Here is an 18,755-nt window from a genome sequence, read left to right on the forward strand (position 1 = left end):
CGCAGCAGCGGAAAACCGGCGGGAGACCGCCGGTTTTCCTGGTCTGACCGCGGCCAAACCGCCGCGGCCAGAATGCCCTGCGGGGCACCGCCAGCCTGTTGGCGGTGCTCCCGCATCCCCGGCCCCGGCGGAATGACCCCCTAAGTCTGCACCTTGAAACAATTTTGTATCTCTAATGATTGATTTGTGTTTTATAAGTTCAAAGATATCAGCAGAAATGTGAAAATGCACTTGTCCTTTATACTTAATGCAATGCAATAAAGCTTTTTCCTTTTATATGAAATGTTTTACTTCTATTGTTGAAATAGTGTCAATGATTAACTTATAAGTTTGCAAATTATAAGTGTTTTGCTAAAGAGAATTAGTTAACTACATTTTATGATTTTCTTATGTTAGTTTAATTAAGGCCTGCAGATCTTGCATTTTGCAGTAATGTAATATTGTTGGAACTATTTTTTCGTCACATGAAACCTTCTTTCAGATTTCATTCCCAGTAGTAGTCCTATTTGTAAAAAAAGCCTATTGTTAAACCGTAGAAGAACTGTGTACAGTGGTCCTTGAATTGGATATTATGCAGGAACATGGTCTGATTTGTACAAAATTGTTACAACCATATTTGGAGTCACACAGAAAGAGGAGATGGTCTCATGACAGACCTGGGAGAATGTTGGACTGTTGCAGCCTGAAGTTTACTAATGATTTTCATTGGATGATGCCCTTTTTTTGTAATATGATCTTAACCTGGTAGCCAATCGGAACATCTCATGTGGGTTGATATATTGTTTACTGATCGAACTTTGCTCAGAGCCAGATTCAGAGCTGATGCTTAAGCAGTCTTGTCTTGGCTTGAGACAGACACTCTCCTGATGCTCGCTGACCAGATGCTTTGCTGCCGAAGATTTCCTGAATGCTGTATCACTTGGAGAGGTACCTTCCTCTATGCAATTTTCCCCGGCCTCTTAAAAGCACCTTTTAGGTTAGACTTTCCACAATGCTGATGCGTATTCTTTTATTTTTCTTAGCTAGTGCCCAGTAGCCCGAGTTATTCTATTTTCCAAATTAATTTTGTCCTTTTTGTATTTTGCCGGCATATGTTGCTCACCACACATGTGTGTCTATAATTTGGTTAGCCATAGGGTTGATCTCTTACCAGTCATTTATTATTACCTTGATTGAATTTAAATTGACTAAATGTGCAATCTGAGCATTGCGTGATTTCTGTCTCAGATATTTCTGTTAACTTTCTGTATCATTCTTCTTGAATGCTTAGTTTTATTGATGTTAGTATGCCTGTACTTTTTTTGTCGCCTTGGGCAACCTTTAGTGATTATGTATCTCTATAACTTGGTTTTCCATATACAGTAGTCTGCATGACTTTGAACTTGAGTTTGTAATAAAGCTTTGAACTATATTCCTGATTGGAGTTTTCCTTCCGTGGCCACATTAGTCATGGTGCCTATAGTTCACCACACATCTTAGTGCCTCAGAAGGTTTGTCAACCTTGTTGTGCATTTGATTCCTGCAAAGGATGAAAAATGTGTTCACACTCTTTACCACTCAGGTTTTATTGATGCTAGTGTTTTGCGTGCACACATACTTCATGCTTTGCAGTGTATGGAATGCACCAAGGGCAGGATTTGTGACGTACTTTTTCTTCCCATATGTGGTTTTGGCAGGTGGGGCAATATCATGTGGACGTTCATCAGTGTTAGGTGGCTGTACAGATAAATAGACACAGATTTTAATTGACCTTGACTATTTTGCTGAGCCTAAAAGTAAAAGTTGTCCTATGTCTCGAACAATGGTCACTTTAACTTTTTTAATTAGGATAATGCCACTTGGGTTTTGCCATATTTCCCAGTTCAGCTAATTTGCACAGTCGTCATTGCCTGAACGGCCTTGATGAGGTCACCGTAGTAGAGCACAATGAAGGGAGTAACAGATCTTACCGTTGTTGGATTGATGCCAAACTTGCCCTCTCCATCTACCAGGCTGTACTGGATGAGTGCGAAGCGTCCCGAGTCAGCATCTGTGGCTGTGATCTGCAGAACAATTGTACCCAGCGGAATGTCCTCGAAGACAGATTTCTGAAAATGATAAATGGAGGAAAATGAAGCACTGCAATACCAGTCACTGGGCTAATTTGGTAATGGCCAAAAACATCAGAGGTGTGGGAAAACAGACGAAAAAGACTTCGAGTCGAATTCAATATTTTTTTCTGTATCAGAATATTTACCAAGATTGAAACCAGCACATATGTATAGGAACCAGCTATAATTTTGAGCATATTTAAATAAAGGCACACAATTAAGAAAATTGTCATAGATCTAGGTAGTCGTTTTTTTTCTTCTTTTAAATCATGTGAGTGTCACATTACATACCCAGCACTGATTTTATGGGATTTTAGTTTCTAATGAAATAGGGGAAATATGCTTCACGTTGTAAATGTGAATTCCCAAACTAATTGCACAATGTTACATTTTTCCTCTGCAAAAAACGGAGCAGTTTACTTTGAACATTTTTGGTTGCCATCTAAATACACAGTCCAGCAATCTGATTTTGCGCTTCTGCGGCTCCACTTCTAACAACATTCTCATATAATAAAAAGAGAAGCAAAATTCTTTAGTTCAGTACTTCGTACCAAGCAAAGCCAGAACAAAAAAATGTCCATTTATTTGAAGATTTCCAAGCATTGTGAAGTATGGCCATGAATGCGAAACATATTGGTTAGGTGGGTGAATGAAAAGCACTGCTGCCAAATAAATGAGTCAGTCACCATTCTGTTATATATTCCATAGGGTGAACTCAAGGTTCATTGACCTAGATTAAAAAAATAATGAACGCGTTTCAGTTTCTTTTATACCAAATTGGCCAATCTCTCGTGTATAAAATGTAAGACTAAAGTATTATCATCTAACTCATTTCTATTGAAACTGCGATTCAAATGAAACAATACGAACTAAAATATGCCGGAGTAATTTCTAACATATCAATCATGTAGCTCTTTTCAAAAAAAGACAGTGTCAAAAGTATTAAAATAATGTTACAAATGGTTTCATCACCTCTGTCAATATATATTTTTCATCTAAATTGTGGCTACTTTACCCAAAAATGTGTGTATTAATAATGAACTATTTAGTAATTGTGCTTATCTCATTAATAATGAGATGCAGATATTGGCCGACCACGGGGTCGGATTGGGATCACAATTAGACCTGGGCAGTCTCCAAAAATGTGTCCCACATTCCCAATTCGTTATATTTGTTTGTAGTTTTATATAGTATGAACTCGGCCTAAAGGCATTGGAGCAATTACACGAGCACCAGCTACATTTTACAATATCAAATTCATGTTTTATTTTAGGTAGGGAGATTAAGTGATGTGCCTAGAATCACTTGATGTAGAGCTGACATCAAATGTCAAACGTACTTCACCAGTTCCAACGTCAACAGCTTCATAACCGACCACAACACTACATCCTATGTTTTTTTCCTCTGGATTCACAGCTAGGGCTACACAAACACTCCCCCAATCCTTCACCAAGCCCTTAAAGACACTGAGGCTGAGATGATGACACTTGGCCCCTATCAAGGCCACTTCTCCTATTCACCCGCTCCCCAGCCCACAATAGCCTCAGAGTATGACCTGCCAGGGGTGGGTCATAAAAGAGCACAGGGATGCTGCTCCAGGGGGGGCTTAGGTCATAATGCCCCCTGCAAAGCCCCTTCATACTCCCACTCTCCCCACACCCACCACGCCTAAAAGTGATGGCTTAGAGGGAAAATGACTGCCTCTGGTCTGGGCTGGGCCGGCCACAGAGGCAGTGGGCCTGAAGTGAGAATGCCCTTAGGCAATAACAACACCTGGCCCCCAGACTCAGTTTGACAGCATGACAGGGGAGTGCCCATGATGCTGGCAACACATTACAGTGGCCTGGCGGTGACTGAGGAAGACAGTAAGGGCTTATTTACAAGGAAATGGTGCAGTGCAGCACCGCAAGTAATCTTGCGGCATCGAGCTGCATTTACAAGAATACGGTGCATCCCTATGTTCTCCCCTGCACCAGCGCTAAATTAGCTGCCTATTGCCAATGCAGGCACCCTTGCACCATGGTGCAAGTGTGCCTGCATTGCAGAGGTGATTGTTATTGTGCAGGAAAGGACACCTTTCTGCACATAAACAATCAGTGGAGCCATTTACCTCTTTCGATGTGTGCTGCCGAATGTAGCTCACACAGAAAGAGAAAAAACAGGGAGAAATTAAGATATTTCTCCCTTTTGCATCACTCTTACATGACCCCTGGGGTGACATAGGCTTTTGACGTATTCCCAGGTTTACAAAACCTTGCAAATCTGAGAATGCGTCAAAATCCATGGATGCTGTGTGGGAACACCCATGGAAACGCCTCCCTTACGCAAAGTAAGGCAACGCAGCGACTTGTGCTGCGTTGCCTTACTCCATATCTACAACCCCATGAACAGTCGCACAGAGTGGCTTTGCATGAGCTTATAGATATGAGTCAGCAGCCTGCATGGCCGGTGCGTCACCAAAAGTAACGCCCCGGCGGTGTGGACTGCTTGTAAATATGGGACTTGGGGGCATATTTATACTCTGTTTGCGCCGAATGTGCGTCAAAAATTTTGACGCACTTTCGGTGCAAACACCACCCCATATTTCAACTTTGACGCCCGACCCCACGGACGTCAAAATTCCACCATGTGCGTAATTTTTTGGAAGCAGGAAACTGCCTTGCGTTAATGATATGCAAGGTAGGCGTTCCCTTCCAAAAAATGACTTTAAGGCCTGTGCACCTTATTTATACCCCAGCGTCATTTTGACGCACAGGAGGTGGTGGGCCTTAAAAAACGGCGCACTGTTGTGCGCCGTTTTTTAATGCCTGGGTCAGGGCAGGTGTTAAGGAATCTGTGGGCTCGGAAGGAGTCTAGAGGTGCCCTCCCCTGCCCCCGGGGACTCCCCCTGCCACCCTCGCCCACCACTGGATGACACCCATGGATGGGGGGACCCATCCCAGGGAAGTAAAGATAAGTTCAGGTAAGTATTTTTTATCGTTTTTTTTTAAGTGGCATGGGGGGCCTAATTTGGCCCCCCTAAATGCCACTCTGCCCAATGACCATGCCCAGGGGACAAAAGTCCCCTGGGCATGGCCATTGGGCAAGGGGGCATGACTCCTGTCTTTGCTAAGACAGGAGTCATGTCAATGGGGATTGTGCATTAAAAAAAAGGCGCACGTCTGGTTTGAGGCCTGATTTTTGCCTGGTGTGAGTCTTTTTTTTTTACTCAGACCAGTACGCAGCGCTGGCTAATGTCATTCCATAAATAAGGCGCCCGCAAGGCGCGTTGGAATGGCGTTAGCCGGCGGTAACATTTTTGACGCACAACTGCGTTGCCGAAGTTGTGCGTCAAAAAGTATAAATATGGCCCTAAGTCTCTTTGGGCTGTTTTACAGAGGCCCTTAAACAGTTCACGGGTGACCCTGAGGCACTGGCCCATCGCTCAATGCCCGACTGCCTGCTTTCCTAATCCGACCATAGCAGACCAGTGCTAATGGACATCTGAGAGATTAATTTAAGGAGGAAGCCCATCATTTTAAGCAGTAACCACACCTCCAACATGCCAGATGTTTATGACTCTGCACTATCACTGTTTTGAAGAATGCCCCAAGCTCACCTGATAGGAAGACTGACTGAAGATAGGATTGTTGTCATTAATATCCACAATTTGAAGGTAGACTGGAACCTCTGCTGACCTCCGAGGTGACCCATTATCTGATGCCCTGATAGTGAAGTTCAACCATTGCACTTGCTCATAATCTACTGTTCGGTTTGCAATGATCTTTCCTGAAAAGGAAGAGAATGCAAAATTAGATGTGGTTTTGAAATCTGATTCGTAACCCTACATAGAATCATTACCATTGCCATGTTTGCAGAGTTACTTGAAACATTATTTACAGTAACTTTCAATAAAAAGGCATTTGCCCATTTCAAGATTTTATAAGATGCGTTTTAAGGAATCATGTGTTTATTTGCACACTCATATTTGGCATGAGTGTCCAGGGGACCTATGTGACTGTAGACACTTCTTCTGCCATGGCATGTGGTTATGAATGACTTCATACGTGGCTGCGGGTATGGTGTCCAATGCTCCAGAACATGTTAGCGGAAATGTATTACCTTCAGGGGCTGCCTAGATTATCTATCCAATATGGCATGGACCAGAAGAAAAATAGTAACTGTGTTTCTAGTGCGTAAGTTCTAATGCATGGATTCAGTTGCTGTGCTCAAATACAGCTCGGATTATTCATTGTGCATATTTGAAGTAACTGAATAATAAAGAAAGCACTGTAGTGAATTAAGGTGTGCGTAGTTGAAACACCGTACTTACTATACATGATCAGAGCAAATCCAGATAAAACAATTATGTTGCTTCTCACCAGCAATAAGCATTTGGTAATGTGTCTTTTTGATTTTTTTCAGCTCTTTGCAAATATCATTCTTCTATAGAAACCAAGATGTTAATGGCGTACTAGAGAACTACACATTGTAGGTATATGGTTTGTGTTAGACTTGGCATCCTTGGCGTGGTCTCCCCTAAATTTTTGCCTCTGCTTCCCAGGTTGTTTATGTGTGCTGGACTCTGTTTTTGCTGCTTTCGATACTCTGGGCACTTTTACCACTGCTAACCAGTGCTAAAGTGCAAGTGTTCCTATGTAAAATGTATGTGTAAATTAACTTATCCATGATTGTCATATTTGATTTACTAGTAAGTCCCTAGAAAAGTGCACTAGAGGTGCCCAGGGCCTGTAAATCAAATGCTACTAGTGGACCTGCAGCACTGGTTGTGCCACCCACACTAGTAGCCCTGTAGACATGGCTTAGACCTGCCACTGTGTGTGCAGTTTTAAACTGTCAATTCGACTTGTCAAGTGTACACACTTTCCAGGCCTGAACCTTCCCTTTTTATATATGTAAGGCACCCCTAAGGTAGGCCATAGGTATCCCCATGGACAGGGTGCAGTGTATGTTAAAGGTGGGACACGCACTGATGTGTATTACATGTCCTAACAGTGAAATACTGCTAAATTCAGTCATTACTGTTGCAAGGCCTATCTCTCTCATAGGTTAACATGGGGGCTGCCTTTAAATACTATTAAAGTGCAAATTCCTTTTGAGAGCAGATAGAAATATGACGTTTAGGGTCTCTGAACTCATAAAGTAAAAAATACATCTTTTAGTGAAGTTGGTTTTTAGATTGTTAGTCTGAAGATGCCAATTTTAGAAAGTAGGCACTTTCTTGCTTAAACCATTCAGTGAATCTGCCTGTTTGTGGATTCCCTGTCTGGGTCAGTTTGACAGTTGGGCTGTTTGCACCTCTCCTCTAGACAGTGACACAAAGATGCTGGGGTGTAGCCTGCATATCCTGATGAGCCATTGTGCTAGGAGGGGAGGGAGAAGTGGTCACTGAAAGGGCTGTGCCTGCCCTCAGACAATGCAAACTCCAACCACCTGGTGTGTGTCTGGGGCCGGGCCTGGGCAAGGCAGGATCTTTTGAACGACAGAGACTTTCCTTTGAAGTAAGCCTACTTAAAAGGCAGCAAGGGGTATTAGTATTGGACCCAAAACCCCTGAAAATTAGATCTCTTCTGGAACCAAGAGCAACCTCTGCCAAGGAGAAGAGCTAAAGAGCTGAGGGGGTGTGCTGCCCCTGCCTGTGACTGTGCTTTGTTGGGCTATCCTGCAGTTGCTGCTTCTGCCTGTGAAAGGGTACAAAGACTAGACTTTGTGGTATATTCCTGCTTGTGAAAACTCTCCAAGCGCTTGAATTGAACTTTCCTCCTGTTGCTTGTTGAAGTCTCAGGGCCATCAAAGACTTACTCTGCCAGTACCTGGTCTCTGTGCTGAGACTCCTGCCCTGCCAAGTGCTGCCCTATCCAGTCCCTGGGTTCTTGAAAGGTGAAATTGGCAGACAAGAGCTGAAAATCCACTCACAAAATGCTGTGCTGGGAAATTTTGACGCACTATCTGCAACGTGGCTGATAAACGACGTGACGCTGGCTTTGTGGCTAAAATCGATGCTCCACCTGCATCAGGGCTGGGAGATCGACGTATTGCAGCTGGAGAAATGATGCACAACACCCACATGCGACTGCTGATAACAACACAAACCCCACACAGCATGGTTTTCTAACACCGTGCAATAGGATTTTCCACGCATTGTCCCTGGGCGTCAAAGTCAACCCAACTCTGCATGGATCCGAGGTGCTCGTCTGGAAATCAACGCATCACTCTCTTGCGAGGGAGAAAAAGGACGCATCGCTGACCCAACTGAAGAAGAAACGATGCACGGTCTCACTTGCGAATGAGAAATCAACGCATTCGCTGGTATTTTTTCAACGCACGCTCACCCGTGCGGCTTTGTTTTTGATGCTAACCAGGTACTTTGTGTAACATCAGCATTCTCACTGTTTTCTAAGGATTAAGATTCCTAGTCTATTTAAAATTCATATCTTGACTTGTGTATGTTAGATTTTTGTTCTTTTGGTCTTGTTTAATTTAGATAAATATTGCCTATTTTTCTAAACTGGTGTGGGGTCCATTTTGCAGTGTTTCACTGTATTACTGTGTGTTGGTACAAATACTTTTCACATTGCTTCTGACGTTAAGCCTGCTTTCTCATGCCAAGCTACCAAGGGGGTGAGTGGGGGTTAACTGAGGGTGATTCTCCTTTACCCTAACTAGAGTGAGGGTCCTTGCTTGGATGCGGGTAACCTGAGTGCCAATCAAAGACCCCGTTTCCAACGGTTTGTATGTAAGACAATTCATCATGTGAAAACTGCTACTTATGAAGGGGTCACATTTGTTTTTCCTTTGTAACATATACAGGGAGTGCAGAATTATTAGACAAGTCGTATTTTTGAGGATTAAGTTTATTATTGAACAACAACCATGTTCTCAATGAACCCAAAAAACTAATTAATATCAAAGCTGAATATTTTTGGAAGTAGTTTTTAGTTTGTTTTTAGTTTTAGCTATGTTAGGGGGATATCTGTGTGTGCAGGTGACTATTACTGTGCATAATTATTAGGCAACTTAACAAAAAACAAATATATACCCATTTCAATGATTTATTATTACCAGTGAAACCAATATAACATCTCGACATTCACAAATATACATTTCTGACATTCAAAAACAAAAAAAAAACAAATCAGTGACCAATATAGCCACCTTTCTTTGCAAGGACACTCAAAAGCCTGCCATCCATGGATTCTGTCAGTGTTTTGATCTGTTCACCATCAACATTGCGTGCAGCAGCAACCACAGCCTCCCTGACACTGTTCAGAGAGGTGTACTGTTTTCCCTCCTTGTAAATCTCACATTTGATGATGGACCACAGGTTCTCAATGGGGTCCAGATCAGGTGAACAAGGAGGCCATGTCATTAGATTTCCTTCTTTTATACCCTTTCTTGCCAGCCACGCTGTGGAGTACTTGGACGCGTGTGATGGAGCATTGTCCTGCATGAAAATCATGTTTTTCTTGAAGGATGCAGACTTCTTCCTGTACCACTGCTTGAAGAAGGTGTCTTCCAGGAACTGGCAGTAGGACTGGGAGTTGAGCTTGACTCCATCCTCAACCCGAAAAGGCCCCACAAGCTCATCTTTGATGATACCAGCCCAAACCAGTACTCCACCTCCACCTTGCTGGCGTCTGAGTCGGACTGGAGCTCTCTGCCCTTTACCAATCCAGCCACGGGCCCATCCATCTGGCCCATCAAGACTCACTCTCATTTCATCAGTCCATAAAACCTTAGAAAAATCAGTCTCGAGATATTTCTTGGCCCAGTCTTGACGTTACAGCTTGTGTGTCTTGTTCAGTGGTGGTCGTCTTTCAGCCTTTCTTACCTTGGCCATGTCTCTGAGTATTGCACACCTTGTGCTTTTGGGCACTCCAGTGATGTTGCAGCTCTGAAATATGGCCAAACTGGTGGCAAGTGGCATCGTGGCAGCTGCACGCTTGACTTTTCTCAGTTCATGGGCAGTAATTTTGCGCCTTGGTTTTTCCACACGCTTCTTGCGACCCTGTTGACTATTTTGAAAGAAACGCTTGATTGTTCGATGATCACGCTTCAGAAGCTTTGCAATTTTAAGAGTGCTGCATCCCTCTGCAAGATATCTCACTATTTTTGACTTTTCTGAGCCTGTCAAGTCCTTCTTTTGACCCATTTTGCCAAAGGAAAGGAAGTTGCCTAATAATTATGCACACCTGATATAGGGTGTTGATGTCATTAGACCACACCCCTTCTCATTACAGAGATGCACATCACCTAATATGCTTAATTGGTAGTAGGCTTTCGAGCCTATACAGCTTGGAGTAAGACAACATGCATAAAGAGGATGATGTGGTCAAAATACTCATTTGCCTAATAATTCTGCACTCCCTGTACAGCCAGCCATGCAACGCCATGCCAAAATAAAATGTCCTTGTTCTAAAGGTGCCAGTGCTGTGGATCTGGATCATATTTTTTCTGCATCCGCTCATTCCCTAAAAGTTTTTAGATTTGGTCGGTTAGTCAAAACATCTTTCAGTGCTGTTTTCTTATCTCTCTTCTAATTGTTTTGTAAGTAAGAAATATCCAATTCAACCACTGCTCTAATTTACTTTTAAGATTGCTGCCTTTCAAGTTAATCATAGAGAAATATTGTGCTGTGGGTCATTTATCCCATCACTGTTCATTTGATTGCATTGAGGCAAGGGCCCAGAAAAGTCATCTAGTCTGTGACTGCAAGGTTTTGCGGTTTTCTGACCTGGTATGTGCTACAAATCTGGAGTTACTAGTTGAACAATACAGACGTATATTCCTGGAGTGACAAAGCACATGCTGGATCTGTGTGTAGACATCACTTGTAAATAATAAACACTTATTTTTTCCAGTTCTATTTGTGGTGGTCGTTGTGTTCAGATATGGCAATACTTGATCACATCCCGCACGGTGCAGAAACGCCCCCCACCCCCCTCCCAATGCTGAAAGCATTGTCTCAGTCACACCTTACCCAGTGATCGAGAATTCTGTTTTGGAGCAACATTAGATTACTGTAAAGATCAAAATATTTCCCCTAAAATGAAAGGAGAGAACTCACAGCCTAGCCTCTTACCTGAGAGACTGTCTTCGAGTTGTGCATACCCCGTGGGTGATAGATTATGCAGGGAGTAGGTAACCTGTCCATTTGGTCCTTTGTCTGGATCCACGGCTGAAACAGAGAGCAGGGTTGTCCCTGGTGTGGCACCTTCCAGTATCCTCTCAGTAAAGACAGTCACTCCAAAGGGACGGAATCGCGGGGCATTGTCGTTGACATCCACCACATTCACTGTCAGCTTGGCTGTGAGCGAACAGGAGAGAAGAGATGCACAGCAATAAATAAAGGGCCTTGTTATACAGGAAGGATGGTAACTGAGCTAAGACAGCAGGGTGAATATAAAGAGAAAAACATGGGAGTGGGAAAGAAAGAAAAGAGATGAGTGGGAAACAGGGCAGAACTGCGTCTGGCGTTGCTGTTATACCGGATAAGTGTAATAACACTGTATAATGTGTAAAAGCGACAGGCTCTGTGTGCGGTGCTAATACCAGCAGACGGTGGAAGGTGCAACAAGTGTGTGGAAGCCGATACCTGATGGGAGGAATATTTACTCTATCTTCTCCTTACGTGTGACCTGCAATTGAGAGAATAAACTGTTTTTCCTACAACCGATACTTTCATTATGACACCGATAACAAGGTAAACCTTGTGTGCTTTTTCAGTCCACAGTACTGAGGCTGGATAATCCACTAGAAGTGAAGAGCAACAACAAGGAGGTGGGGCATGCACACATAACGAAGCCCATCACGAGTTGTTGACCATGAGTTGAGGATTGATAGAGGTCACGTGAGAGTTACCATCAAGGTGTAAACGCAGATGTGAAGGAAAGAGACACTGGAACAATGATTAACCCAGGGAAATAAGAAACAGCAATAGAAACCAAAGAGGAATATCCCATGAGGGAAACAGTTTGAAGACCTGAAGGATGAGTTAAACAAATATGGTGGCATTTGCCAGCTGTTACTGTGGGGACTGGAATGCACCTGGCACAAGGGCAACAGACAATTCACTGAATTAAAACTACTCCCCCACCCCTCAGGCTGGTGAATGTGTTTCCCTGTGGTGGCTCCCTGGGGTGGCTCCTATCGGTATGAAGAGAGCCACCTCAGGGTAAAACTCTGTCATGGTAATACAACCATGTCTGGATGTAATTCTAACAACTGTGTCTCCAATACTCAAATTCCAATTGAACCTCTCATAAGTGAAGAATTCTCTCTGCCCATTGGAAAATAGGAGTGAACCAGCATGCTTAAATGAAGCAGATGGTCTAGCACTTTTTCTGCTGTTGACACAAAAGACTGCCTTCCACTTAATATGGTGGGCACCATGACGTGAGTGTACAACTATCTGCGTTTTTATAAAGGTGTGCCTTGACAGCCCCTGTCTAAATCAAGGAAATCATCTCCATATAACTGCAGATACTTTGACTAAGCTGAAGGTGGAAGTAGTTAAAAGGAGTGTTGTCATGAGACTTGCTACATATTCTTTCAGAGCAACCATTGACTCACCTGTGAGTCAGCCACCTTCACTTCTTGCTGAAGAAACTAGTATGGTGACTCAAGCGGATTAGGAGCATGAAGATCTTTTAGGTACAGTAGCTGGATTAGTGAGGAAATGGTAATATTGCTCTCAGTTACTGTGAACCTTAACTAATATCTCCATTGCATACTTTGGGAGTTTAATTGATGTGTGCATCTCCACATTTGTTTATCATCCCACATGTTTAGTGGTTACCTGCTGAGCAAGTATTAACTGTTGGTGAGGTCTGATAAGGGTCATCTGGCATGTTTTTGAACTTGCACAAGACCCTATGGATCTCGGTAAGGCACCCTTTAGCGCCCATATTCTCCTGAATTTAGTCCAAGAGGGCGACATCATTAGAATGCATTAGAGGTGTAAATATACGGTTGAAGCTGGTTGTGAAAACATCTCTTTCGCTCAGAAGCAAGGAATTGAAGAAGGTACATGGTTTTCAAACAGTGTTTTCGAAGCCCATGCAACTCATGCTACATTTAAAGGATTGCATCGTGAAGGCTTTTGGTACGTTTTCCTTTATCCTGAAATCCTATTGTTCAGGAGGAATGTCTGAACAGAGCACCTCCTGGAGAATTGGACATCATCGTGGGTTCTTGTATCACTAGTTTGTCCTCTGGTATCCTGTTAGGAGCTATTTTCAATGTGTGTATTCCTTATTGATGGGTGTGGAGAGAGTCCCGTCTTGCCTTACTAAAATGAGCTAGAGTGCAAATGGGTGAGTGCTTCCTCTCTGAAATCGCTGTGTGGATTATCTGTAAATATACGCAAGTGACGGCCCCACGGAAACTGTCCTTCTGAAATGAGCACATGAATAGCCTATAGAAGTTACCATTGCTCCGCATAAACAGGTGAGTTGATACCTGACAAATTGACTTGGATTGCCTTGGGCAATAAAAGTGGTGACACCATGCTGACGTACACAACGTTTATCTTGTTGCCCAATTGAAATGTGCAATTTAGGGATTTTTACTCTCCGAAATGGGCAATTAATACATAAATGCTAACCTGAAATTAGCACTGTGTATGTTGAAACTCCACTGAAAGGGTAGTGATTGTGTTGTTGCCCTTCTGAAATGGGCAACACAGATTGCTGAAATTGGCAATAGGTGTGCTGAGGGCACATTAAAGGGTTTTATAATGGCGTTTCGTGTATTATCTTTATGATATTTCATTCAGAATGGATGAGTGTTTTGGGCGTTTTAATGATATTTTACAGATTCTGGAGGACGTTTTGAGAGGTCTATTTAAGGAGTTAATTGGGGGCTTCTGTTTTAATTTTTTTTAGCAAACGAAACGTGTTAAAATTCCAGGTCTACAGAATAAAAAGCAGGTGTAGTCCCTTGAGAACCCTCAAATAAATATCGAAATGGCGACACTAACGGCTAGTAGATTCTTTTAATGCAGGTGTCAGAGAGGACTCATAGGGTGTGATATATCATACAGATTGTCTCAAACCAATATATGCAAACTGCACTCTAAATGGGTTTGTAACTGATTCGCAAAAGGGAAACTTTAATGTTCCCAGGGAACAGTTTTCCCCTATGACACTCATGTCGGGAGGCATGGGGAAGCTGAGTGGAGATAGGAAGACTTTCTGCCCCCGATTGTTCCTACTATGTCTTTCCTTCCATGTGACTTTTTTTACAGCATCCTATCTTCCTTAAAGAGAAAGTCATTGGGTGAATGACATGCAGTGGTCCCCTAGAGCACTATCTGCTCCCTCTGAGTCCAACTAGCACAATTCCCAAAAGGGACTATGTCCCCCATGGGCAGTCATAAACAGATGACATACACCATTGAGATTGTTAAATAGTATAGAGGATGCACCTTTCATGCCTCCTCCTATATGCTATTAATTAGGGGATGCAAAAGTTGTTTTGTAAGTCAAAAATAGTGTTTGACTCACAAAATGCCTTTTGTAAATTGCACTAAGGTGATTTGTGGTGGCAAATACCATGGTTTTTGTAACTCTCAATCTTCGTGATCTTAAAAAACCTTGGTACATCAAGGCCTTGATTCAAACTCCAGGGTCACCAAAACATACAATGCACAACAATGATTCAGCACCACAATAATATGCTGCAAAAAACACGTTTGTATCTGGTCAAACGTTTGACAGACTATTTTGCCAAATATTTCTTGATTTCCTGCATTTTTGTGTTGGGTACAATGAGACCATGCATCAGCAGCAAGTTGCTGGCTCTCAACCTATACACTCTAGAGAGTGAATTCATTGCTCACTTAAGGAATGAGTGTACGTCCAATGTAATACACTTGCTGTAGCACACTATGCTCCCCATAATCTGAACATTATCTCAAATCCCACTGAAAAGAATGAAATGCTGAGAATCAGAGGTATGTTTAGTTTGCTGGACTAGCGATAGGTGTTTGACTAGGCCTATTTACTGATATTGTGTTCTTCACTGCATGGTGGGCTCCCGTGATTGAAGCAGTATTCAAATTATGTGGTATTGGCCATGTGGCCTCGCTGATATCCATTTGGTACTCCTCGATGGGAAGCAGTGATATTTCCACAATGTTTTGCATGGATAAATGCATTACTTCATTGCCTCTTTTCATTAATGAAAGAAATGGAAATATGGCATCTGAGTGAATAGCAACCCCCTTACACCGAGGATGATATACAATGCTGTGTGCTGACTGAACGTAATTCTGCACAAAACTCTTACCGTTGGGCACACTGACTGTTCGATCCACAACTTCACTGGCATTGTCATACACAGAGATGGTAACTTCATAGGTAGCAACCAGCTCCCTGTTTAAGGTGGACTTTACCATCACTGCCCCTGGAAGGCGAAACAAGAAAACGTCATCAAAGTTAAAGCATCGCTGTGACGTGTAACAGGTAGGCTGACCTTTACAATCAGCGTGTGCCTGAACAACTAAAACTCTATCCTCTCATGCAGTTAGTTGCCTTTACAGTTACTAGGTCAGTTCACGAACGCTAGACAACGATGCCTAAAAGTGGGGAGGAAAACAGATGAACAATGTAACTTTTATGAAATTTAGGGCCTGGGGATGTAACCACGTCATACCCTGGGTTAGGATGGTCAAAGCAAAATAAATAAGCCTCTCTTCCAGTATTGTATATTGCAAGATATACTTGTTGAAGAAGCGTAAATATTTAAATGAAATACATTTCCCTCCCTGGCACACTACAGTCATCAGCAGGTTTGTACTTCTTTTTTTAGAGGTCTGAAATTGGGCTGCTGAAATGTAGTCTTTTGTATCCTGGTTATTTTGTGCCACAATCTTCAGACTTGTTGTAAATGCATTTTCATCACAAAACCTGAGTATGCAGGACTGTTCTACAAACCCAACTAGGGGAGAACAGCGGTCCCCAAGGCATGTCACTAGAGTAGAGCAAAAGCTCTCACCCACCTGCTGGTGACATGCTTCATCATAAGGCTGTTTTTAACCTTGCCAATGGTACTTTCTGTTTATATTAAAGGTGTTTTTAGTACAATAGCCAATTTTAACCTCACATTCCCCAGTCCTTCTTTAGGTTACGTTTTAGGGTTCACAGCACTCCTTTAGCTCCTCACAGGACTACTTTTAAAAATCTCCGGCAATGAGCTCTCTTGCGGGGCCCTCGGAGGAGCAAGCCCGATGATGAAGCATGCCACCAATAGGCTGCTGAGTACTCTTGCTCTACACTAGTGACATGCCGTGGATGACCCCTGTTCTCCCATATTTCGATTTGTAGAACAGTCTTGTGGAACAGTGTACTCAGTTTGTGTGAGGATTGTTTTTGTGAGGTTGTACACTGGATCTTTAACTTCTCCTTGCCCCCCCTTATTTCTGGAGTAAATGCATTTTCTGCCTGTTGCTACCTAGGACTCACTTGTTCTGCTGTAGTCTTCCTGAGTGCAGGAGATAGTCTAACAGAGATCATCGTGTCTTTCAGAGTGTTCGATAGCAGAGGGTAAAGTAGTTTCTCATGTTGAGTTGAGTATACAGTTTTGTTGTGGGTCAGTGGGCAGCCTGTGGCACCAATGCTCTTAGAACGCTTTCAGACTGTGTTGTTATCTGAACACTTAAACGCGATTGGAGATTAAAAACGGGTTCTGCTGGCTCAGTTCACTAATTTGAAATTCAGAATTCCAGATAAGGAAGCAAGAGAAATATACAAATATAAAATGAATGCTGCATACAAGGTATAGCATTTCTGCAAACTTTTCTTATTTTTGTTGGAGTCTGACAGCGACAAAGTCAGTTATTCCATTTTCAGTTGGTGATAGCATTTCTCGAATTCATCTCAATTGTATTTTTTGGGAGAAGCCTTGACATTTTTTTCTGATATGTTGGATAATAAGGTGGATGTATTAATTCCTATGCTGTAAGAAGTGTGGGAAGTATTGGCAATATTGCTACTTGCACACATACTTTCTGTGTGCTAAGGTGAGTCCACACCTTTGTCTAGCAACAATGATCACAATGTTGCTCCCATTCGAGCTTTTTTGTGGACGTTCCTTCATTCATATGTTTGTAAAGTCTGATGTAAACAAAGTGAAGTATGAGACCTTTGTCACGGCCCTGTAGCTCTTTTTGTTCAAGATTAAACACGATTCTTAAGGGAATGAATATAAGAAAAACAACAGTTAGAGAAGCAAGTACATTTAGGACTGCTGCAAACATATACTAACATTGCACATATTCTGATCACTTTCCCGGATTGACAGGGCTACCTTGTGCTCCACAATTTAACATTAAAATCACTTTGCAAAGTACCAGGACCCCACCCTCGTCGCCATTTCAGCTATTTAGTGGGAAACAGCCTCCCACATTCAGTCTGCGAAGGCTAGACAACAACCACCAAAGACTTATGCTCGTCCCAAGAAACAGTGAGCATAAGGAGTGGTCAAGCCATCAGTGATGAGGATGAGGGTGAAGTTTACAGCAAGATGAAGGCAATGACGAAGTTAGACAATGTTTAATGTAGACAGGAGACAGATAGAGATTTACAGAGAACACACTCAAACCTTCAGGACTGAGGGCCATAGGAGAAAGAAAAGATTAATTTGGTTAGTAGAGTGAAACTGGCAAAAGGCAGTGGAGAAAAAATGTTTTTAGTGAGAAATTGAAGGAGGCATACAGGAATTAGTTAAAATAAAGGTAGAAAGAGTATCCTAAGTGAGAGAAGTGAGTGGGTAGGGACAGGAAGAGAAAGGAGATACATGTCTCAAAAAGGAGGTAGGAATAGAGATCGATGTTTATTCCAACATACCTGTTCTAAAATTAATAGCAAAAACTCCCTGCTGGTTGGGCACAAGGGTATTGGAGTCATCCTTAGCCAATATTTCGATGATGTAATACTCGAGGCGGGGGTTGAGATCCCGGTCTACAGCAGTTAACTCAGCAATGATGGTTCCCACCTCTGCTGATTCCAGCACACTCACTGTCTGCACAGGGATGAGGAACTCGGGAGGGCAGTCATTGACATCATCAATTAGGATGTTTACTGTAGTGCTACCCGACAGTGGGCTGGTACCACGGTCTGTTGCCCATACTATCAGGCGATAGGAATCCCGATCCTCTCTATCCACTGTGGCATTGGCAACCCGGATGATCCCGGAGATGGGGTCAATGATGAATCTGTCCTGTGCACCGCTTTCGATTCTGTAGCTCAGCTCAGCATTTACACCACTGTCTGCATCAAAGGCTGTTACCCTTGTGACTGAAAATCCTGTAGGTAAATGAACCAGAACATCAGTACAAAACCCCACAGAGCTGTAGATCTCTCCCCCCATTTCATGTATAGCTTTCTTTACTTATTAAATCAATATAATGCCCATTAACGGCATTTGCCATCTCCAAACATTTATTCTTAATTCTATAATGGCTCTCATGAACATAAAGTCAATTGTTTCCTGGCTGTTAGGAGGATATTATTACCCATCTCATTAGTTCACATTTTACCTAGATCAAAATCCTGAACCACAAAGATAGGATTTAAACCTCTGATCTTTCTATTATACAATACGTAAATCAATCAACTAGGTCATCATACTAACAGTTTTTATCATTTTTGTGTATATAAACAT

General features: G+C 42.5%; 1 protein-coding gene across 1 annotated transcript in view; it reads right to left on the bottom strand.

Annotated features, from left to right (window-relative positions):
• Positions 1–18,755, bottom strand: part of LOC138300789 (cadherin-23-like) — an 834,147-nt gene that overhangs the window by 264,199 nt on the left and 551,193 nt on the right. Inside the window, exons 15-19 of the mRNA XM_069240562.1 lie at positions 17,939–18,397; positions 15,381–15,497; positions 11,173–11,397; positions 5,689–5,858; positions 1,950–2,087 (exon numbers count right to left, since the gene is read on the bottom strand). Coding sequence (XP_069096663.1) covers positions 1,950–2,087; positions 5,689–5,858; positions 11,173–11,397; positions 15,381–15,497; positions 17,939–18,397 — 1,109 coding nt within the window. The remainder of the gene's footprint in view (positions 1–1,949; positions 2,088–5,688; positions 5,859–11,172; positions 11,398–15,380; positions 15,498–17,938; positions 18,398–18,755) is intronic.

This window comes from Pleurodeles waltl, chromosome 6 (assembly GCF_031143425.1).
Source record: "Pleurodeles waltl isolate 20211129_DDA chromosome 6, aPleWal1.hap1.20221129, whole genome shotgun sequence".
Classification (NCBI taxonomy): Eukaryota; Metazoa; Chordata; class Amphibia; order Caudata; family Salamandridae; genus Pleurodeles; species Pleurodeles waltl.